General features: G+C 42.8%; 1 protein-coding gene across 3 annotated transcripts in view; it reads right to left on the reverse strand.

Moving 5' to 3' along the window:
• Nucleotides 1-1,542: 1,542 nt before the first annotated feature.
• Nucleotides 1,543-24,072, reverse strand: part of slc7a1a (solute carrier family 7 member 1a) — a 28,374-nt gene continuing 5,844 nt past the window's right edge. For 2 of the 3 annotated variants that reach the window (XM_061752032.1, XM_061752031.1), the window contains exons 2-13: nt 15,770-16,041; nt 15,508-15,690; nt 15,061-15,219; nt 14,789-14,966; nt 12,974-13,107; nt 10,909-11,131; nt 8,527-8,663; nt 7,307-7,409; nt 6,649-6,842; nt 5,451-5,602; nt 5,218-5,326; nt 1,543-4,319 (exon numbers count right to left, since the gene is read on the reverse strand). In XM_061752032.1, coding sequence (XP_061608016.1) covers nt 4,135-4,319; nt 5,218-5,326; nt 5,451-5,602; nt 6,649-6,842; nt 7,307-7,409; nt 8,527-8,663; nt 10,909-11,131; nt 12,974-13,107; nt 14,789-14,966; nt 15,061-15,219; nt 15,508-15,690; nt 15,770-15,956 — 1,944 coding nt within the window. In that variant the 5' untranslated portion in view covers nt 15,957-16,041 and the 3' untranslated portion in view covers nt 1,543-4,134. Of the gene's footprint in view, nt 4,320-5,217; nt 5,327-5,450; nt 5,603-6,648; nt 6,843-7,306; nt 7,410-8,526; nt 8,664-10,908; nt 11,132-12,973; nt 13,108-14,788; nt 14,967-15,060; nt 15,220-15,507; nt 15,691-15,769; nt 16,042-21,912; nt 22,695-24,072 lie in introns of those variants that run through there. The other variant, XM_061752033.1, reaches the window with a different exon arrangement.

A 24,072-nucleotide genomic window follows, 5' to 3' on the forward strand; every position in this document is an offset into this window, starting at 1 on the left:
ATTGCTCACCAGTGATGGGACATTGTGATTTTCCACGAATGTTGTATAAGTGATCGTTTGAAAATGTCAATGTAAAATGAGTGTTGCATGTTTATGGTTAGGCTTTTTTTTTTTTGTCCTATTCGGCTGTTAGGTCAAACAGAATGGAAAATCTGTATCCCTTTTATGCCAAAACAATTTTACTGTGTCACAGTGGAGTTTTTAAGCTTCCGCTGTGGTATTATAATTGAGGTTTGAGAATCAGACTTGATCAGTCGAACAGAACAAAGTTTCTAGAAGGGAGAAAGAAACAAAGACAAAAGACAAAGCACTAATTGTAAACAGGATGAGTGAAGTAAATCAGTACATTATCTACAACAATGAAACGTTAAAATATGAGTGTTGCATGGGGCTGTAGTGCTACACCCTGTGAGGGAAGGACAGAACAAGGACAGGAGAAGAAGCATGCAGGACAAGGGTCGTAAACCCTGCTGTACAACTGAAGTGTGGTGGCATTAATTATGTAAATTATAAAACTGTACAGGACGAGAGTATAAGTGAAGGGATACACAAGTTATTGAGTTATTTGTTGCAGTAAGGGGTGTGTGCCTGCGGATACATGCAAGTGAATTAATACCGTTTTACATGCACAAAGACTGACAGAAGTGTCCTGTAATTGTTGTGGCCGAACCGCGGCGGCTGAGGACCCCACCCAATCAATCGAGGGGCGGGATCAGGCCCAAGGTTCCACCCAAGAGCAGCCCAGCGAACGGGACAAGTCCCACACCGAGGGACCCAGGGCGGTCCACCGGCCCCACCGAGGCGCCCCGACAACCGGCCACCCAGCGGGGGCCGCAGGGACCCAATGCCACCCCCGCAGCCAAACACCACCCCACCCCACCCACCCCTCCACCCCCAGGGGAGCCAGATACCCCCCAACCCGCAGGGCCCGTGATGCAGTCACTCCCCGCCCAGCCAGAGGAGCACCGCCATGCAAGTAAGTGAGACCCACCTCCCCCCCTGTTACTATGGCTGCCAGGTCCCCAACTAGCAGTCATTGGCCCTACCCCGTGTATCAGTGTATCCATCCATCCATTTTCTGTACAGTTTATCCTCACAAGGGTTGCGGGCGTGCTGGAGCCGTCCCAGCTCAAATGATTCTCTAGCGTTTTAGACAAAAGTTAAAACACACATAAATTGTCATTATTTATTAATATTGACATAACATTCTTAATGAAAATTTGAGCAAATTTGTCATTTCAGAAGTATGTATCAAACTGGGAGCCCTTCGCATTAATGAGTACTTGAGAAGTAGCTACACCCCTGGTGTAGTTAGTGTAATTAATTTTGTTGTCTTTTAACTAACAAAGTAGATGATGATGATGCTGATGACAGTGACAAATTATAAATGCATGGTGGTAAATTACCGCAGTGTACATGGGCATCCTCCAATATTGTGAAGGTCAGCTCAAAAGTGAAACTGACTTGAATTACTGTACCTTGAATCTATCTATACAGGTGAAAAGTTCAGTAACTACTATTGAAATTAAGCAGTAATTCAAAGAATGGGAATATTGCTTTATTCTTCCAGACGGAGAACCAGCAAATTTCTCTCTGCCAGAACTGACCAGGTTTCAGCAAGTTGAAATTACAGAAGCATGCGCAGTTCATGGAGTTTAATTACTGTACAATACAATGATGAATTTTTTTTCTCCATCTCCTGTGAAAGATAACAGAACCCAAGGACTTATCGACACGCAACCCCTTCACCTCACAGCTACCGACTTTTGCTAATACCTAATTCATATGACAAGTGAACTCTGATTTAGAACATTACTGAGGATACAAGATATGGTATATAGAATACATTTAACTGTGCAACACAAAACCCGCTGTAACCAAATCATCCACAGACAATTTATACACCGGACATACAAAAATAACAACACAACATTCCCACATTTACAAATAATTTACTTAAAGTGATATAAACAAAATTATATACATATTCTTTTATTATACTGTATTTAGCCACACTACTTTGTTATGGGAAACTTCCTAACCCACACGGTAAATACCTTGTCTTAAAAATAAGACCTCAACCGGAACCTAAATAGTTGTGGATAATGTAAATAGAAGTCACGTTTTTCGATTTTAAATTTGTACAAACTTTAAAAAACTAATAAAATAAAGGTTTTTATATTCAATTTGATTCAATTCTACAACAACTGGAACAAAAATACTGATCTGAAAAGAAAGCAGCCTTCATAATGGGTAAACGTTTAGAATGAAGAAAAAAAAACAGGTGAAGTCTATAATAAGGGAAAGGAGAATACATATTTTTAAAAAGTCTACAGAAGGCATTGTTTCACATTATGTTTGAAAAACACAACAACACAATGTAACAAGCAGATGTGCTAAAGGACACAGCAGCCAGCACTGTGAAAATGCTCAAACGCAATGCTCAGCACTAGTCATAGATTTATCAATGACAGCCAAACTAGAAGTACTACTAGAACTAGAACTACTACTTGCGACCTTATTTTGGACACCTGATCTTTGTATGACCTGCAACCTCCGCTGCTGCCCTAACAGGTGCAGCCATTTGTGCTGCCAGTGATTGACAGCAATAATATTAGAGATGAGCTATTTGTGTTGGAGTGTCCTGCCAGAACATTTCAACATCACTTACATAAGTGTTGGCAATTATAGAATGTACTGGTGCATGTCAAGAAATATGTCCACAGTGATGGAACCCAGCAACATGTGACAAAAGTAATGTGTATTTTTTTTTTTTTTACTTTTTGGAGGTATTACTAATAGAATGTAGTAACATTATACCTGGTACAATCACAGTAAGGCATGTTGCAATGCATTGGGGTGACCAGACGTTGCTTTCCTTGGACAGGTTCACTTTTTGGACCAACAGAAAGCATCCCGCTGGTAAATTCTAAATAATCTGGGATTCTACTCACTCTGTCACAATGAGAGGCGGTTTAAATCCCGCCTGTCTGACTGTTCCGCCACTGGCGGGCTTTTCAGTTATTGTTCATGCATCATTGCATCTGTTCATCAATATTATCGGGACCAGTTTGTTTTAGTCGCAGATAACGCCTGGCAAGTTTGTTATTTATTTATTTATTTATTTTTAGGACCAGTAGTTGAAACAAAGTAAATAAATACGATTATTTTTCTCAAATACACTTTACCATGATGACGTTATGTCCGCATTACAATGGCAAGTAGGCTTATTAAAATTGCATAACAAACATTATGGTTGTGTTAAAGGCCATTAAAGTGTTCATTTATTTTCATACTATACAATTTTGTAGTTGTTTTAGTGAAAGTAACTCAAATGTAGAAGTAGTGTGATGTACAACCAATTCAGAGCCCATACTATAACTACATTATTTTCAAATGACATTAACTAGTAACATTTTGGAACTTGCCCAACACTATCAATACAAAGTAATATTGGTTTCATTGAAAGGGAATAAAAGAAGTTGGTGATGACTGGCTTCTGGACATAATCTGACCCAGACAAGCAAATGTTATGGTCACCCAGGAACTTGAACTGGTTTCATGTCAAGCTACATAATACATCTGAGCCTTCATCCATCAATCCATCCATTTTCTGAGCCGCTTCTCCTCACTAGGGTCGCGGGCGTGCTGGAGCCTATCTCAGCTATCATCGGGCAGGAGGCGGGATACACCCTGAACTGGTTGCCAGCCAATCGCAGGGCACATCGAAACAAACAACCATTCGCAGTCACATTCACACCTAGGGGCAATTTAGAGACTTCAATTAACCTCCACATTTTTGGGATGTGGGAGGAAACCGGAGTGCCCGGAAAAAACCCACGCAGGCACGGGGAGAACATGCAAACTCCACACAGGTGGGGCAGGGTATTGGACCCCGGTTCTCAGAACTGTGAGGTAGACGCTCTAACCAGTCGTCCACCGTGCCGCCTCTGATACCCTCATATTTCAGCAAAATATTCAATACAGCAGCATGCAGCTTCACAAATCGTGTGTTTGAATGTTATAGTTTAAACATTCCCTAATTGTTACTTGAAGGACTGGGAGATGCCCCGTCCAAATTACACAGACACACCATTGCCAGGGCAGGTGGTTGTGTATGCACAACAAAGATCCCTACAAGTCTCCGTCGTCATCCTCCATGAGCTCGATGCCGTTGTGAAGGAAGGCCTCCTTTTCGGGTGTTGTGGATACAGAATCTCGGTCGCGCTTGAAGCCGTTCATCTCCGTGTCAGGAGATGAGCGGGCCGCCGCTGCCTCGGCGCTGTGATGGATGCCGTAGCAAAAGTAGATCAAAAAACCTGAAACCCCCCCCAGAAAAAAACATGCAGGGGTCACTGTTGTACACACTGTTGTAAATGTGATTCAAGTCATGCATTTGTTAGATCTTTCATTGCACTGCGACGCAGCATGGCCATTCGAAGACATTTCCATGAACAATGACCAGGAAAATGTAATTAATAAATCACTTTTAAATGTCAACCAAATGTTTATCATAGTTAAAAATGAAAGTGAAATGGAAGGGCAATGCACCCTAAATTATATATATAAATATTCCTAATAAAGTAACTACAGACCTGTGATTGTTGTGAGCATGTCAACATGTAAAAGCAGCCCAAGTACAGTTGATGAAAACAGTGATACCTTCGCAACCCTACTCCAGTTCCACGAGTTGGTGATGTAGGATCCAGTGCGTGTTGCAATATTTCTAACAGCTACCGTAAACCCCTGCATATTCATAGTTCCTTATTCACAAATTCACTTATATTTTTTTCCTGTGGAATCTATCGTCAGCTATTTACTGAAAAATTTGCAGTTTTCAAGTGCTTTAAGTAACATAGTATCACTAAGATGCCACAAGATGGCGCCAAAGCTCTGGCTAATAGGAAAGTAGCTCTGTAACTTGCGTCAAGGAAGTATTTTGAAGTGATACATCTCGACTGTTCTACAATTTTTGCATGTCGGGGAGGAGCTAAGTTAAGTCTTGCCCGCATGTGTATGCTTTTGTTCTGCTGACTGGCTGGTAATAAGCTCGAGCCAACAAACGACGAGGGTCTCTTTGTTGCTTGACAATTTGACAGTATTTTCACGGGTTGCGATGCCACCTTGTGCTGCCAACATAGTGCACATGCCAGAAACCTTCACTGCTTATGCGTACATGCCAACCCTAACATTGCTGCCTGCAAAGGAGCAGTTTACCTAAAGCCATCCAGATTGCAAACCGTATCCAAGTGCCTCTGTCCAGCTGCATCATCAGGTAGACATTAACAAACATGCTGATCACCGGAAGAATAGGCAGGAACGGAACCTAAAAAGCAAAATATCACAGAATGTAATGTAATGTATGTAATGTAATGTAAAGTATCACAAATGTACAGGATGTCTGTTACATTTCACTTAGTGCTAATTTATGGCTGTGCAAAGACACAAACCTTAAAAGAGAGCTTTGTTTTGCTCTGTGGCTGTCTCCAGACAATACAAGTGAGGAGGAGGCACATGATAAAGATGATACTGAGGAATAGAATGTTCAACAAAGTTGAGCCTCCCTGGACAGCCATTGCACTGAACATCAGGATCAGCAGCCCTGCATAGCAACAAAATAGTTAGTGAAAAGTTGCATCTCTGTCAAATCTAATCTAATAATATTTGTGAGGCGTGTGTTTCCTTGGTTGTGATATAGATTGCACATGTGACAGCAGTTGTAACTTAGCATGGAAAATCCAAAGCAACATGTTACCAGATCTCAGATGTGGTTACTTGTTGGGTTTACTGTACATGGATTTTGTTCTTAAATGACTGGATTAAAACTTCCTGTAGTTATCTTCTTTAGAGTGGTTTTCAAACTTGGGTCCGTCAGCTGTAATTTAAATACCTACACACAGTATAGGGACTGACGCGCCAATAAAACAAACACTTAACCGTGGGCCATTTAAAAGCGCTGATATGATTGTAGCGTTTCAGATAAATCTAACATCTCTGCGTGCATACAGAATTTCTAGTACATTTTTTTTTTCAAGTAGAGTTGTACAGGTGAAAAAATGAAACCTACCCTTTTTGCGGGCTCGGAAGCACATACTCTGGGTCAAAAGTTTCCAACATTATGATCGATAACTTCTTTTCCAAAGTACTTTATAAATGGGGAATTAAAGGAGAGACTGCAATTAACACACCTCCCCAAAAAATCTATTATTGATATGAAGTGTAAAAAAAAAGAAAATCAGCCATCTCTGGCCCCATCTTCTCTCTCTACTTTGATATACAAGAAATCACCATGTCTGAAGAAAAAATAACCAATATTTTTTTCCCCCAAATAGTCACTATTAGATTGGTAAAGTTGCTTAGTTCTGTGTAGCGATCAAACCACTAAATGGCAACACTGACTCTTTAGGTTGAAACTTCAAAAAAATAAATAATTCCCTTGGCATTTAAAGGTGCACGTGGTAGTTAATTGGAGTTAGGAATTTGAGTGGGACAAATTCTCCCCTGAAAGCGGTTTTGAGAACCCATGTCCTAAATCACAGCCATTCACAGAATGATTTTTCCATCTGACAAATGTTTATGCCTGCCTAAAGATCTGCTCTCGCTGTAGTCTACATGGAAGTAAGTTCGGAGCATTCGCATTTCCCATACCCATGATAGAGGCACAGATGTTGACCGTGAAGCCTGAAAGGGAGGTCGGATCAAGGTTGTCCGGGAAGAACAACGTCTTTAAGCTGAACCTCTCCTCCACACCGGGTAGGATGCCCATACTGCCATCGCTCTGCTCCAGCTCCTCCTGCATATTGGCCATCTGATACACCGCACTGGGCTGCTCGGGCTGGTACCTGGCAATCAAACAGGCGCACGAGGCGGAATTCAACTTGGAGATAGCTGCAAAAACCAGCGTGTTCACAGTAATCCACTGTCATACTGCAATGTTAGCAGGCAATGAGCCTGTTTATGAGTACTGTCAATCACAATGTCCGCAAACACAGTTCAAGTCAGTCGTAATCTGTGTTGCAGTTTAAAAGATGATGAGGTGTGAAATTACATTCAATATGGATGCAGGGCTCAATTTGAATGGTTGCCTGAGAGCAGATGTGGCAGTATGGGGGGTGGTGACCGAATTGATGAAGTGTCTATTGGCTGTATAACTTCCTCATTATCTCGGGCAAAATACCCAAGATTGCCTTTTGACAGTGAACTATGTCCTGCTTGTGTGACACGTAGCTCAATAGACTGACATAAGCACCTCTTCTTGATTCTTGTATAAACAAGTCTCTGACAGTTCTGACAGTGCTCCACTGACCTTAGTACCAAGACACAGGCAGCCACTAATGTATAGGCCAGCAGTGTACCGATGGACATCAGGTCCACCAGATCCTTCAGGTCAAACAGAAATGCCATGGTAGCTTGAAAGGAAGAACAAGGGAAAAGGTGACAATAATTGTGAGACATTTGGTAACAAACTAGAGAGATACCTACTGTCTATGTTTTTTTCAGGGGCAACACCGATTATCAGTAGCCAAGGAGGCCGAAAACTGATATTTATAGCCGATATTCATTTGTTGAAAAAGGGAATATTTTGGTGTCAAAATTTGAAATAATACAAAGTCCAACACTTAACTGTTTAAATGCCTTTTGACGTATGTTTATTGAAAAGCTTTTCAGATTTGCACCATGTTCAAGATATTTGTTTTCTTTCTTTTAAAATTCTAACAAAAAGTACAGGGAGCTCCAAGACTCAGCAGAATGTCTTATAAAGTCAAATGAAAACGTAAACAATTAAATAGCTCCCTAAAAGCTTTGACAGTAAATCAAGTTTTCCAAAATTTTAATATAACTGAAATGTTAATCTTTCACACATCTTTGTTTTAAGTTCAAACAAAAACAAAAAAAATCAAGGAGTTCCCAGGGTCAGCCACATCTCTTATAAAGTTAAATAAAAAGTTTAAATGTAAATAAATCATTCCCTGACGTTTACCCAGTTTTAAATCGATTTCTTAGTCGCCCAAGGATTTTTGAGAAGAATTTTTTTTTTCAAAAATCCCGACATGCGTCAAAATACTGATTATCAGCGCTGATAATCGGCCCAGCCAATACTTGGTCTATCCTGATAACAAAGATGACTGAACTTGGAATTTGGTTCATATAACCCATAAATTGTGACATCTATCACGTTAGACAGCATTTGTGAAGAAACCAAAACATCCAAAACAAAACTGATGCATGATGAGTTGGTTGGATCTGTGTTTGGTGGTAATTGTATTTTTAGCATTAAGCATCAAAATAAGTGAAATAATTTTAATATTTACTCTCCTATTTGTGTTTTTTTGGTGCTCTTTTTGAAATGCCCAAAGATGCCACAAGATTGGTGCCAAAGCCCTGTCTAAATTGGAAAGCTGAACAGTATTGGTCTAAATAACACTACTTTTGTGACCATAGACCTACACTTTTAAATGCAAGTGATCATTCAGCAAACTCCAAAACAGCACATGCAGCTATCTTTGCGTGCCCGATTCATCTTACCAGACAGAACCCCGGCAGTCACAGTGGACGTTATGGGGGATTTCCTCTCGCTGACATGGGCCAGGAAGGAGAAGAGCAGGCCATCCCGAGCCATGGCAAAGATGATACGAGGCAGGGGGAACATGGAACCCAACAGACTGGGATGGGAGGCAAAACAACAGATTGGGGTGACAGGAATGAGAACAGGGCATGGGGGGAATTGAGATACGTCAGTAGGGGGGAAAAGGAAATAATTAGTCAATAAGAAACAAATGGCCAGTTGCAGACTTGCCACAGATGAAAAAAGCGGCGGGATTCAAGACCGGCTACACATGAGCGATAGGGGCATGACGGTGGACTTAATGTTTTGATGCCTGCATGCAGAAAGTTTGTCTCGAATAAGAACTAATTCCACTTGTTTGCAATCTGCGTTCCAACGTGGATTGTAAAAAGTAATCTGTTATACAAACATCATGCACTTTATCCTCAGAATAGAAATGACATGACATTAGAGAGGATTAGTGAGTTCCTTTTGCATGCTTTGGGTACTGGTTTCTGCCAGGGCTCTCTCAGTTAAATAAAATATCAGATAATATACAACCCAACCTCGCTGAGCCCAGCAGCATGAAAACAGAAGACTCCGAAACCATGTATGCCCTTTTAAAAACATGCGTGTTAGTGTCTCACCTGCCACTATGCCAGAGGTGAGGGTTGCAGTTAGCGGGGTTTTGCTGCGCGGGCTGATCTTGGCCATGAACTCGAAAAGCAGCCCGTCATCAGCCATAGCCCAGATGACACGGGGCATTGGAAACATAGAGCCCAGCAGGCTACCAGAGGTGGGGGAGGAGGACCAGGAAATATAGTATCCACATATACGTGAGAAGGCAGTACACAGATATGAGATTTTATCTCAACTCGTCAACAAATATGACATTGCATTCATAGTCACATACACAACATAATGAAGTAAATTGTGTAGTATTATGCATGCAGTGAGAATGACAGTGGCATGCAATTAAAAACACTCTTTACATATATCCATTCACCTCATTGCAGTATATTGCTTGGAATAACCTGTTTGCTATGCACTGTAAGGCCAGGTCACATCTATAAGTTATACAAAATTACAGTGGACCCTCAGATGTCAAATGAGATTTAGAGAGTTCCAGGGGATTGTCCGACCTTTGATTTGTTTGGATTTCAAACGAATTTTGCACCATCATGATCGATGTAAATGCCATTGATTTAATTGATGCAGACCTAAGAGGTACCGTTTTGTCAGTCATTTGAAATTGGTTCAGGTCTACAGCATTAGACAAAGAGCAACGAGTAGTCCGCTGCCAAGTGTGTTTGAAGAGTGTTAAAAAAAAAAGAGAGTAGCATGGAAGAAAAAACTCCTGCTAAGAAACAGTGTATTTGGATTTTGTTATGCAAGTTGTGAATAATATCCTTGTTATTTGCTTTTCCTTCTTAGTGAAGGACAAAAAAACTAAACAAAATACAATCTATCCATTCATCCATTTTCAACACCACTTATCCTGGTTAGGGTCACGGGGCGCTGGAGCCTATCCCAGCTGACTTTGGGCAAAAGGCAAACTACACCCTGAACTGGTCACCAGTCAGTCGCAGGGCACATATAGACATGGACAACCATTCGCACTCACATTCACACCATCACTGAGTGGGAACTGAACCCATGCTGCCTGCACCAAAGTCAGGCGAGTGTACCACTACACCATCAGTGACCCAAAAAACAATCAAAATCAGAAATCGTATTTTGTGGAAAATAACCTGGGATTTTATTTTAATACCGTATCACCCAGCCCTAGCTGTATCACATTGTGTTACAATCAATTTACAATTTGAATGTGAAATTATTTTTGTTCCACACACAAAAATATATCTTGACGGATGGCTGTTTATCAAATATATCCCTGGGTTTTCCCCAATGAGGGAGCATATTCAAGGGGTTTGTCATAATCAGATTCACAGGTAATGTTTTAAGCAACATTGTTAACAAAGTGTGAAAATGCCAAAATTTGTTCAAACTGCCATTGGCATTACCATAGGTTAAATTTAGTTTGATTGTTGAAATGTTCATGTTCTGAAAGTCCACTGTATTATACTGAGAGTCCACTGTATTGTAATGATCTAGCAAATGGACACAGTTGCAAGGTCAGTAGAGGTTACGCACACACATTCAAAGACACATGAATATCTCCTGTCAAGGCAGATTTTTTTTTTTTTAGAAAAGATGCAACTTGCAGTGACCTTTGCTGATCTCATAACTGCTCAATGTAGTCTGTTGGGACTAAATTCTTAGCAAGCCAAGACTTAAAAAATATACATACACAAATAGACCTAGAGACTGAAAGCATATACACGTAGTATGAGAGGGCCTACCTTGTGGACAGTGCACAAAGGGAGCCGACAGCCACAGCATATTTGGCTCCTTCCCAGCCCACGTACTTAAAAGCAACGGGAAGGGGGCTATTGCTGTCGAGCAGGTAGTACGGCATCATGAGCGTGAGTGCGCCAGAAACGCAGAAGTACGCCACAAAGCAGATCAGCAGCGACGACACAATGCCGATCGGGATGGCTCGCTGGGGGTTCTTCGCCTCTTCTCCTGAGGGCATCATGTTCAAAAGGCACACTACCATTAGGTACACTTGTGCTCTTTGGTTTGTATTCAAATTGTTCAGTTTTGAGTTTTCATTCAACTCTGCCATTTATTAAGCCAAGGCAGACATTTCACATAACGCTGGCGTTGGACCGAAACCTTGCATCTCCAAAACCATCACTTTTCAAAAAACAAAACATCCACCCATCCATTTTCTGTACCGCTTTTCCACACGTGGGTCGCGGGCGTGCTGCAGCCTATCCCAGCTATCTTTGGGCGAGAGGCGGGGTACACCCTGAACTGGTTGCCAGGCAATCGCAGGGCACATAGAAACAAACAACCATTCGCACTCACATTCACACCTACGGGCAATTTAGAGTCTTCAATTAACCTACCATGCATGTTTTTGGGATGTGGGAGGAAACGGGAGTACCCGGAGAAAACCCATGCAGGCACGGGGAGAACATGCAAACACCACAAAGACGAGGCCGGGATTTGAACCCCGGTCCTCAGAACTGTGAGGCAGATGTGCTAACCAGTCGTCCACCATTCCGCGCAAACAAAACAAACAAAAAACGGCATGTTTGTTGAGCCAATAGCATTGGGTTTCTGAGAGACGCAATGAAATACATTTTCAACAATTTAGCTTGGTCAATAAATTGTAAAAATAACACAATAGTATTGCTTTGTGAGAAAATGTATGAAATTGACGAAATTTAGACCCGATTTATGGCCCGATGCCAGCAATAAGATAAATCTTACGGTCAAAAATACATACTGAAATTATGATAGTAGTATACATCAGTGTCATAGATAATTGAACAACAATACAATACAATACAAAACATTTGTAGTAAAAAAAAAAAACAGTTCTATTGAAAACAAAATGGGGTAAAAATGTGAAATTGAATGATTTAATTGGAAATTACAGCTCTTATCGAATATGATCAACTAGAAGAACAGTATAAAAATTCTTGTCTTGCTCAATTTTGATCAACAGTGACAAATTTTGCTCAGTATTTTTTTTGCGTTACCTCTGCCGAGGAGATTGTTTTTCATTCCCTTCTGTTTGTTAGCAGTAGCATACAAAAACTTACTATAATCATCTTACATTTTTTCATTACCTTGTACATCACTGTTTGGTGGAACATGGTGAAAAAAGAGGGCAAATTGATTCATTTAATTATTGTTTCCGTTGCATTTTGTAACAGAATTGAACAAGAAGCTTATTTAGCACCCATAAGACTGAAACACCCGACTATTCAACTGCTGGCCATTACGCAACCGCGTTCCTGAGACGAACACTCAGGATTTGTTGTGCAGTTAAAAATCACATTGCGATGATGGGAACGTGTACAGCACCGTCTGGATCCTTTCACTGTTTTTGACAGGTCAAAGCCACTGGCTGACCTAGATTATACACACTGAAGCCTGTCTGCCAAGTGTTGGACTGAAGTGCCCTCATAAATAAAACTCAAATAAATGCTCAGGGTTAACGGCACAAGAGCCAATAAGAATTCAGGACATAGAGGGGTGGGACAAGAGGGGCGAGAGGAAGCTTTTACAGGCATTTTGCATAGTGAACAGATTAGACGACAGTACATAAAAGGAAGGCTTGTCCGAGTGATTCTTGTTACCTGCGTCACAGTTCGTATTGGGCCAAGCACACAAACTTTAGCGTTTCTCTTTGCCCTGCTTATGTAATAGCGAAACATTTTTGGACAAGCTTTGGGTACATGATCTCCGCTCCAGATCTATTTACACTCCCCCAAAAGTATGTCCACTGGGTGTATATTATGTATGGGGAAATTAGAGGAAGACTTTAGGGCCAACCAAATCAACACTGACCTGTGGTTGCTATGCAGTCGAATCCAACAAATGCATAGAAACAGGTAGCAGCTCCAGACAGGACGCCTGTGAAACCAAATGGCATGAAGCCACCGGCACCTAGTTCCTCTCTAGTTGGCAAGACATCTGTAAAACTAGACAAACACACACACACACGCACACGCACGCACACACACACACAAAAGGAATTTGGATTATGTTCAAAAAGGCTGTGACATTTGTAAAAAAAAAATTGATGTAAACATAGAAAATGTAAATATGAAGAGTCAACAGTTCCAAAATGTTCCAATCCAATCCTGTAGGTAGCAGTAACTAGCAAAGTGGCAACGGTAGCAGTAGAGGTTAAGGCCACCGCATACCAAGCGACGTGGCTGAACATAACACAACTTGAACCATAGTGGAAAAATTAATTCTCACTGCATATCAACCGGAATGCTACAGTAAAAAAAGACATAGTAGAAACTTGTGTATATACAACCCCAATTGCAATGAAGTTGGGACGTTGTGTTAAACAAATAAAAACAGAATACAATGATTTGCAAATCATGTTCAACCTATATTTAATTGAATACACTACAAAGACAAGATATTTAATGTTCAAACTGATAAACTTTATTGTTTTTAGCAAATAATCATTAACTTGGAATTTTATGGCTGGAACACGTTCCAAAAAAGCTGGTACAGGTGGCAAAAAAAAAACTGAGAAAGTTGAGGAATGCTCATCAAACACCTGTTTGGAACATCCCACAGGTGAACAGGCTAATAGGGAACAGGTGGGTGCCATGATTGGGTATAAATGGAGCTTCCCTGAATTGCTCAGTCATTCACAAGCAAAGATGGGGCGAGGTTCACCTCTTTGTGAACAAGTGCGTGAGAAAATGTTTAAGGACAATGTTCCTCAACGTACAATTGCAAGGAATCTATAGGGATTTCATCATCTACGGTTCATAATATCATCAAAAGGTTCAGAGAATCTAGAGAAATCACTGCATGTAAGCGGCAAGGCCAAAAACCAACATTGAATGCCCGTGACCTTCGATCCCTCAGGCGGCACTGCATCAAAAACCGACATCAATGTGTAAAGGATATCACCGCATGGGCTCAGGAACACTTCAGAAAACCAATGTCAGTAAATACAGTTTGGCACTACATCCGTAAGTCCAACTTGAAACTCTACTATGTAAAGCAAAAGCCATTTATCAACAACACCCACAAATGCCGCCGGCTTCTCTGGGCCCGAGCTCATCTACGATGGACTGATGCAAAGTGGAAAAGTGTTCTGTGGTCCGACGAGTCCACATTTCAAATTGTTTTTGAAAATTGTGGACGTCGTGTCCTCCGCGCCAAAGAGGAAAAGAACCGGACTGTTATGGACGCAAAGTTCAAAAGCCAGCATCTGTGATGGTATGGGGCTGTGTTAGTGTCAATGGCATGGGTAACTTACAAATCTGTGAAGGCACCATGATGCTGACTGGGTACTCGACTGGCCTTCCTGCAGTCCAGATCTCTCTCCCATTGAAAATGTGTGGCGCATTATGAAGCGTAAAATACGACAACGGAGACCCCGGACTGTTGAAGCTCATGTGCATTTTTCATTGGGGGTTACATCTGTGACGTTTCAGACGCAGTTCACTGGCGATTAGGCCGGAAAAACCAATAGGTGACGGTTGGCCACTCAAGAAAACTAGATGTCAGACCCCAGTTTAGTTTTCAGTGTTTCATGACTTCACAATAATTGGATGTGGATCAACATGAAAATTTAAGCTCTTCTGCCTCATGCTTAGTGAAGGAAATAGTGTGTGAGTGTGTCCTTACTTGTGGCTGGAGTTACTGCTGTTAAATGCATGCAGGATTTCCTCAGGGTTCAGGTACCAGTTCTTCAAAGTACCTTTGACCAGGCCAGAGATCACCATGAACAACAGGACTAGCATGTTGATACACGTAAAAACCTTGTTGACCATTGCAGACTCTTTTACTCCAAATGCCAGCAGACCTTAGATGTTATGAAGACAAGTGAGAAAAGCTGATCAATACACATGGTCAGAGGGGAAAACAAGTTGTGAATTTTTTTTATTTTTTTATGTTACCTGTGAGAGTGATAATGATGACAACAGCAAACAAGTCAGGGTATTCTGCCAGTACTCCTGGTGCATTCATGTGCATGTACCCTCTGAAGAACTCCTCTATCCGCTTCCCTATTAACTCATCAAAGGTAGCGCTCCATGCTCTGGCCACACTGGCAGTACCTGAATTGCGGGAAGATTATTTAGGCTTATCATTTCTGTCATAGCTGTAAGATTTTATATAAGTATGACGGTTATAATTAGATCTGTCTGATTTAGACAGCCTATTTAGCTCCAGCTTGACATAGAAAATTCCATTGAACATTTTCAGACACTTACATTTCTGTCAGATCAGGTTAATAATGGTTATGTTAGATTTTATTGGCCGACTGGAGATAGTATTTCAACCAGGCAACTGGAAGATGCGGCTCGGGAGTGCTCTATTTTTTACAGTAGTAAATGCGGGCTTACCAATGATATAGGCAAGTATGAGGTTCCATCCAGTTATGAAGGCCCAGAGTTCGCCAACAGTCACATAAGAGTACAGATAAGCTGAGCCTGTCTTGGGAACACGAGCTCCAAATTCAGCATAGCACAAGCCGGCTAGGACTGATGCTAAAGCTGCTATCAGGAAAGACAGCACTATGGCAGGACCTGGAAGGGCAACGCAAGTTTCGGATTTAGAGGCTTTCAACAGCATTCGACAGGAGTTTTAAATCATGGCTGGCGATACCTGAATTCTCCCGTGCGACAGCACCCGCGAGCACGTAGACGCCGGCCCCCAGCGTGCTACCCACCCCTAGTGCCACCAGGTCTAAAGTGTTGAGGCATCGCGACAGGCGAGAATCCTCCGTGTTACAGTCCACCACCTTGACCCTCAGCAACTGCTTCCCAAATCTCACAAGTTTGTCCAGCCCCATTGGTCCGACTGCAGGGAAGGGAAGGCGGCCGAGCTGGAGAGGGTTGACCGCGATTTGGGGGTCACAGGGGGAAAGCGGCACACACCTTCAGTGGGCATAAAGAAGGATTGTGATAAAAGACAATGCGACAGTCTCTATCGCTGGTGAAAATGAGTTCAGGTTTGTAGCGTACAGTTATATACAGCTGTTAACAGAAGAAGCTTGATTCACTGGCAGAGAGGCGCATTGCTGTGGGAACGTTTTTAGCGGCCACACTTGCAATCAAATCTACACGATGGACATACTTGACAAACTTATGTAGGACACAGTTTCCTGTGTTGCATAACACATCCCAAATCCACAATTTCTGACAAGTGTCCAAAAAGTAAAAAGTCTATATGGATAATCCAGTTTATTGCTTGATGTGTTGTTGACATGTGTTACATAACACAACTCACAGGCGTGGAACCAAATCCCCCTGAACAGATTGTTGGATACGAAGAATCATAACTCATGACACAAGTACTGCAACAGTTTTAGTCTCTTAAACATGCACCCACACACACACACACACGACGGAAGTTACTAATTATGAACACTGAAAGTCCTTACTTAGTTTTTGGAAAATATGCCTCAACAATTGCCAAAAAACATGGACTTTCTCCTGTTGTCCTGCAAGATGCAAGTTCCAGAGTATTTCTGTCCCATGTCAAACGGAATGATGCGACACTTAGTAAAGTGTCAGTCGTTGAGTGAAACTGAAGTTGTAGGACAAGGTTCAACAAATACAACTGACGGTTAACGTTAGCTGCTAATGCTAGCCATTAGCTCGCAAGTAGCCAAGTGGCCATTTTATTTTTATTATGACCTCCTCATCGAGCTGTTAAACACATTGTTACACTAGTGTTGTCCATCTATGTTTGCCCTGGCGACTAGTCCAGGGTGTATCTGCCTTTCGCGCCAAGTTTGGTGGGTTAGCTGTCAGCTTTCCATGACCCTTAACAAGATAAGCAGTATAGAAAATGGATGGATGGATGTTACACTGGTTAACTTTTATTTTTTGTTATCAATGTTAACATTTATGTTTAAGAAATGCCTGCACTGTTAATCAAGAGTTTATGATGGTGACAGTTTGACTACTGAGCAGATTATTTCTATTAACATTATTTCCCATAGGAACATTATTATTATTTTAGTTTTTTTTTTTTTTTTTTTTTTTTTTTTTTTATCTGAGCAAATTGGAGGTCAACCACTGTCCAGGGAACAGATTGTGGTCAGCTTTAGACATTGTGCGCCAAACCCAATTGACTGTGCATAACACCACAGCTGTTGGTGGAAAATATTCCCTGGATGATAAGGAGCGGTCGAGGATCTCTTCCACGTTCCTTAGCATTTAGTTCATATAAAGGGATCAGATTGAGGAATAGAATGTGAAAACTGTGGGACAGGGAAATTCAACAATCACTCCAGTTTTTCCTGGAGTGTTTGGGGAGGAAACCAGAGCAATGTCCCATGGAAGACAGGACTTGAGCACGATCATGCCGATGATGGCTCCTTTCCAGAGCTCACTGACATGGTGACACAAACTCTGAAAGGTCATGCGGACAGTGATACAGTCATGTCACACCCCATGGAAACTTCCTCTTGAGGGTAACTTAAGGTTACACCTTTTTTTTCCCTCCCTTTCCACAAAGCTGTAGAAATGTTCCAGGTGATAAATTATGCATGGAGCAGACCACAGACATTAAACCTCGACTTCTCAGACTTGAAGTTGCTATTTAGCATTTCCGAGTTCATTAAGCGTGACTTACAGTAGGGCCATGCATCATACACCACTTTAACATGACAAAGATTAAAACAGCAAATGGACAAAAAACAAACAAACGAGATATGTCAGAAAGGTTCCAGGTTTTCCCCTTCATTGTGGGCCAGACTATCAAACAGCATGTCTACAAAGTGATCCTGCGACTTTAGGTTGGTTCACTGCGCAACATCCATGAGCATCCGACAGCTCCTGGCCGAGAAATCAACGTCCCTACTAGGCATGGGCTGGTTACCGGTTTCAAGGTATACTGCTGTTTTTTGTTTGTTTTGTTTTTAAATCATTGTTTCGAAACCGCTAAAACTTTCCATCAGCCTTATGAGCTGAAATTGAGTGCAGCCAAGTGACACGACCCCTCCACACATCCATCCATCCATCCATTTTCAATACCAATATATAGCATGCACCAAGCAGCTTCCATTCATCCATTTTCAACACCGCTTATCCTGGTTAGGGTCGCAGGGTGCTGGAGCCTATCCCAGCTGACTTTAGGCGAAAGGCAGACTACACCCTGAACTGGTCGCTAGTCAGTCACAGGGCACACGGACAACCATTCGCACTCACATTCACACTGTCACCGAGTGGGAACTGAACCCACGCTGCCCGCCCCAAAGTCAGCTGGGATAGGCTCCAGCGCCCCGCGACCCTAACCAGGATAAGCAGTGTTGAAAATGGATGGATGGAAGCTGCTTGGTGCATGGTATATATTGGTAAAATAGCAGATTTTACACAATGCATAATGGTTTTCACATATCCTTTGTTACACAGTAAGTAAACAAAAAATTCCAAACAATCTATTCGAACTATTGATGAAAAACCCTCATCTGGTAGAGATAAACAAGGTTGTGCCTGTCAAGTTTATTAAAAAAAGATCTGCGTAAAAATAGTATGTCTGGTAGAGTGCTTAGAGAACCACAGGCAGAAACAGTAAATCAAAGCTGTCTTTATGGACGGCATGAACCCCTCAGTGACTGAGTTTAGGTTACTGAGTGTTGAGTCAAGAGCAGTCTGTGAGTAGAAATAAACAGCACAAATGTATAAATAAATCTGCGACGGGGAACCTAGGGCCACGAGTATTTGATGGGGCCTGCCATGCAATTCTAAAAAAAAAAGAAAAAAAAACAATTTAACAATTAATCGACGACTAATTGGTCATCAAATTAATTGACAACTATTTTGATAATTGATTAATTATTTAGTCATTGTTTAACTTTAAAATTGTTGTACACATTCTCTGATTTCAGCCTTTCAACAATAAATAGATTTTTGCAGTCCTCCATGAAAGCAGACTGATAAGCTTTGTGATTAATCAAAATAAGACATTTGCAAACATCTGCTTTCATTTTGGATAACAAGCGTCAGTATTTTTGCTTATTTTCTATGACCAAACCAGTAACATAATCATAATCACTTAGTGGAAAAAAAACAATAGTCAATTTAATCTATTATGAAAATTATCCCCATCCTTGAGCTGTCACCTTATTGTGGTGTAGGGGTTTGTCTGTTCCAATGATCCTAGGAGCTAAGTTGTCTGGGGCTTTATGCCCCTGGCAGGGTCACCCTTGGCAAACAGGTCCTAGGTGAGGGACCAGACAAAGCACAGCTCCAAAAACCCCTATGATGACAAACAATTCAGGAAGACGTTTTCCCCTGCCCGGACGCGGGTCACCGGGCCCCCCCCTCTGGAGCCAAGCCTCGAAGGCGAGCGCCTGGTGACCGGGCCTGCACCCATGGGGCCCGGCAAGGCACAGCCCGAAAGGGTAACGTGGGTCCCCCTTCCCATGGGCTCACCACCTGTGGGAGGGGCCATAGGGGTCGGGTGCAGTGTGAGCTGGGCGGTCACCGAAGGCAGGGACCATGGCGATCCGATCCCCGGCTACAGAAGCTGGCTCTAGGTACGTGGAATGTCACCGCTCTGGCAGGGAAGGAGCCTGAGCTGGTGTGTGAGGTCGAGAAGTTCCGACTAGATATAGTCAGGCTCGCCTCCACACACAGCTGGTCGTGGCGAACCAACGGTCAGGGATGCCGTCAAGCTGAAGAAGGAGTCCTATTGGGCCTTTTTGGCCTCTGGGACTCCTGAGGCAGCTGATGGGTACCGGCTGGCCAAGCGGAATGCAGCTTTGGTGGTCGCTGAAGCAAAAACCCGAGCATGGGAGGAGTTCGGTGAGGCCATGGAAAAAGACTTTCGGACGGCTTTGAGGAAATTCTGGTCCACCATCCAGCATCTCTGGAGGGTAAAGCAGTGCACCACCAACACTGTGTATAGTGGGGATGGGGCGCTGCTGACCTCGACTCGGGACGTTGTGAGTCGGTGGGGAAAATACTTTGAAGACCTCCTCGACTCCACCGATACGCCTTCCCATGAGGAAGGAGAGTCTGGGTTCTCTGAGGCGGGCTCTCCTATCTTTGGGGTTGAGGTCACCGAGGTGGCAAGGCCCTGGGCGTGGATGAGATTCGCCCGGAGTTCCTAAAGGCTCTGGATGTTGTGGGGCTGTCCTGGTTGACACGGAGAAGGCGTTCGATCGTGTCCCTCGGGGAGTACTGTGGGTGGTGCTTTGGGAGTATGGGGTACCGAACCCCCTGATACGGGCTGTTCGGTACCTGTACGACCGGTGTCAGAGCTTGGTCCGCATTGTAAGTAAGTCAGACTCGTTTCCGGTGAGGGGTGGACTCCGCCAAGGCTGCCCTTTGTCACAGATTCTGTTCGTAACTTTTATGGACAGAATTTCTAGGTGCAGCCGAGGCGTAGAGGGGGTCCGGTTTGCTGGCCTCAGAATTGCATCTCTGCTTTTTGCAGATGATGTGGTTCTGTTCGTTTCATCAAGCCGTGATCTCCAACTCTCACTGGAGCGGTTCGCAGCCAAGTGTGACACGGCTGGGATGAGAATCAGCACCTCAAAATCTGAGACCATGGTCCTCAGTTGGAAAAGGGTGGTCTCCCCTCTCCGGGTCGGGGATGAGATCCTGCCCCAGGTGGAGGAGTTAAAGTATCTCGGGGTCTTGTTCTCGAGTGAGGGAAGAATGGAACGGGAGATCGACAGGCGGATCGGTGCAGCGTCTGCAGTGATGCAGACTTTGTATCGGTCCGTTGTGGTAGAGAAGGAGCTAAGCCGAAAGGCGAACCTCTCGATTTACCGGTCGATCTACGTTCCGACCCTCACGTATGGTCACGAGCTGTGGGTCACAATACAAGCGGCCGAAATTAGTTTCCTCCACAGGGTGTCCGGGCTCTCCCTTAGAGATAGGGTGAGAAGCTCGGTCATCAGGTACGATCTCAGAGTAGAGCCGCCGCTCCTCCACATCGAGAGGAGCCAGTTGAGGTGGCTGGAGCATCTCATTCGGATGCCTCCCGGACACCTCCCTGGTGAGGTGTTCCGGGCACGTCCCACCGGGAGGAGACCCCAGGGACGACCCAGGACACGCTGGAGAGACTACGTCTCGGCTGGCCTGGTAACGCCTCGGGATCCTCCCAGAAGAGCTGGATGAAGTGGCTGGGGAGAGGGAAGTCTGGGCATCCCTGCTAAAGCTACTGCCCCCACGACCTGAACTCATATAAGAGGTAGAAATTGATTGGATGCATGGATGGATGGATGAAAATGATCGTTATTTGCAGCTGTAGTATGAATAACCTGCAATTGAGAAGTTGAACCTGATGCAGCCTCAGAAGTGTCTGTCAAACTAGTAGCACTTCGCATTAATCATGACCTAAAACTTAGCTTTCAGTTTCAAAAAGGTTGCTGAGCACATCACTCCCTTTTGTGTGATATTGCTTATTTGTTGTTTATTTGGTGTTGTTCAATCATTAAACAATGACAAATAAACAATAATAATCAGTTAATAAACAGTAATCAGAAACCATATTTTGCAATAAACTTTAATTTACCCGATCATTCAATCAATCAGTGGAATCATGAATAGAATAATTGATTCTAAAAATATTTGATGGTGACAGGCCTAAAGTACAAGCTCAGAGGACCTGTTGGAAAAAAGTATAAAAAACAATTAAAGCCACAAATGCTAATGTATAATTTCCATTGCGTAATTTCTTTCCATAAATTTAGTATGACCCTTGGAGGATTGTCTTAATTAGAAGAAACCAAGCAACACTCAACTAACATTGCATACAAGCTCCTGCGAGTGGTGACAGTGACTTACTTAACTCTTCTCCTGTTGATACACTGTAGCACTGTGCGCCTCCTGAGAAATGTGATTAAATAGCACGTTGTTCTCTATTCTTTGAGCTACCGAGAGGACCGTGCGGTGACTTAAAGGGTTCCGAAATAGGATCTGCAGGAATCACATGGTTCAGCTATTCAAAGCAGCAGTGACGTGCGTACACACTGAAGGCATAGTCATCATGCAGAGGTGGACAGTTATGAATTCATACAATTTGCTTAAATAAAGGTATGGGTACTACTCTTGTAAGGTGTAACAAATGGTTCAAGTTGTCAGATAATTTACAGTTAGTCAAATAATTTAATATTGTTATTGATGAGTGCATGGAAGTAGATGTAGTGCCCTTCAGTGGAGGTGTGTCAGGTCAGAAACAAGGGTGTGTTCTTTGACAGCCAATCAAATTGGACCATTGAGAAGACGCTGCTTGACATTTATATGAGAGTTCTTTTCGGCACTCTGACCTATATGTAGATTGATGGCAGTAGTGATGAGACTCAAAACATAAAACATGCCTGACATTTATATGAGAGTTCTTTGCGGCACTCTGACCTATATGTAGATTGATAGTGATGAGACTCAAAACATAAAACAAAGAGTTGAGTGGAAGGTACAGTATTTTAGTGGGTCAGAAAGGACAGTAACACCGTGTTGACTGTTTTGCAATTTATTTTTCTGCTCCGCTCAAAAGCATATAATGATATGTGATGCTTATTTGAATTGCGTCCTAGTTCATCCATCCATCCATCCATTTTCTTAGCCGCTTCTCCTCACTAGGGTCGCGGGCGTGCTGGAGCCTATCCCAGCTGTCATCGGGCAGGAGGCGGGGTACACCCTGAACTGGTTGCCAGCCAATCGCAGGGCACATAGGAACAAACAACCATTCGCCCTCACAGTCATGCCTACGGGCAATTTAGAGTCTCCAATTCATGCATGTTTTTGGGATGTGGGAGGAAACCGGAGTGCCCGGAAAAAACCCACGCAGGCACGGGGAGAACATGCAAACTCCACACAGGCGGGGCCGGGGATTGAACCCGGGTCCTCAGAACTGTGAGGCTGACGCTCTAACCAGTCGTCCACCGTGCCGCACGTCCTAGTTCACTTAGTGTTTATTTCAGCATTCCTGTATGGCGTTTGCATGTGCTTGCGTGGGTTTTCTCCAGGTACTCCTGCTCCGTCCCCCTCCAAGTTAAACAAATACAGAGGCTCCACACATACTTGCTGTTTGGCACCCACGGATTTATCTCTTTGTGGATTTTTTTCAAATGTTTCTTACTTTTTTCCTTTTTTCGTTCAGTTTTTTTTTTCTTTTTTAGGGGGAAACAAACCCCAAAGAGCAGCTAGAGCAGCTCCAACTACCAGAGACAAATTCCTTGTGTTTTTTGGACATACTTGGCAAATAAAGATGATTCTGATTCTGAAAAAACATATTGGCAGTTTATCCTCGCTTATTCAATGATTTCCTGTTTTTTTTTCTCTCCAAGCAATTATAATGAGCGTCAATTATTTTTTGTCATTCACAGTCCCTATCTCCCACTAATAGCAGGGGTCCACTGTACTCTAAATTTGCCATAGAAGTGAATGTGAGTGTGAATGGCTGTTTGTCTATACGTGCCCTGCGATTAACCTTTTAAGTCAGTCCGACTTATTGGGTAGATGGTGTAATAATAAAACCACCATAGGCGGATTGATGAGAATAAAAAATTGTGATCATTTACAGTAACGTAATTTCTCGTGTATAATGCGTACTCATGTATAATACGCACCCCAAAAGTTGACCTCAGAATTCTGCAAAACCCTTCTACCTATTTATAATGCATGTTTACAATGCAAAGTTTTGCTTCTACCCATAACCCAAAACATGAAGTATTATCTGTATTATTATATATGTGTAATTATTCTGAAGTTAAGTACTTTATTTGAATACGTAATACAGGAAGTCCTCGATTTACGAACGAGTTCCGTTCCTACGATGGCGACGTAACACGATTTTCCGCGTAAGTCGGATTTCACCGTTAAAGTCGATATTTACGGCGAAATACTTCTGTTACGGGCATTTTCCCTCGTGTGACAGCAAGCTCAGTGTGTGGACGCGCGCCGGTGCGAGTGTGTACAGTGGCAAGTGTAGTGACGGCGACCGGG

This window comes from Phyllopteryx taeniolatus, chromosome 17 (genome assembly GCF_024500385.1).
Source record: "Phyllopteryx taeniolatus isolate TA_2022b chromosome 17, UOR_Ptae_1.2, whole genome shotgun sequence".
NCBI classification, from domain to species: domain Eukaryota; kingdom Metazoa; phylum Chordata; class Actinopteri; order Syngnathiformes; family Syngnathidae; genus Phyllopteryx; species Phyllopteryx taeniolatus.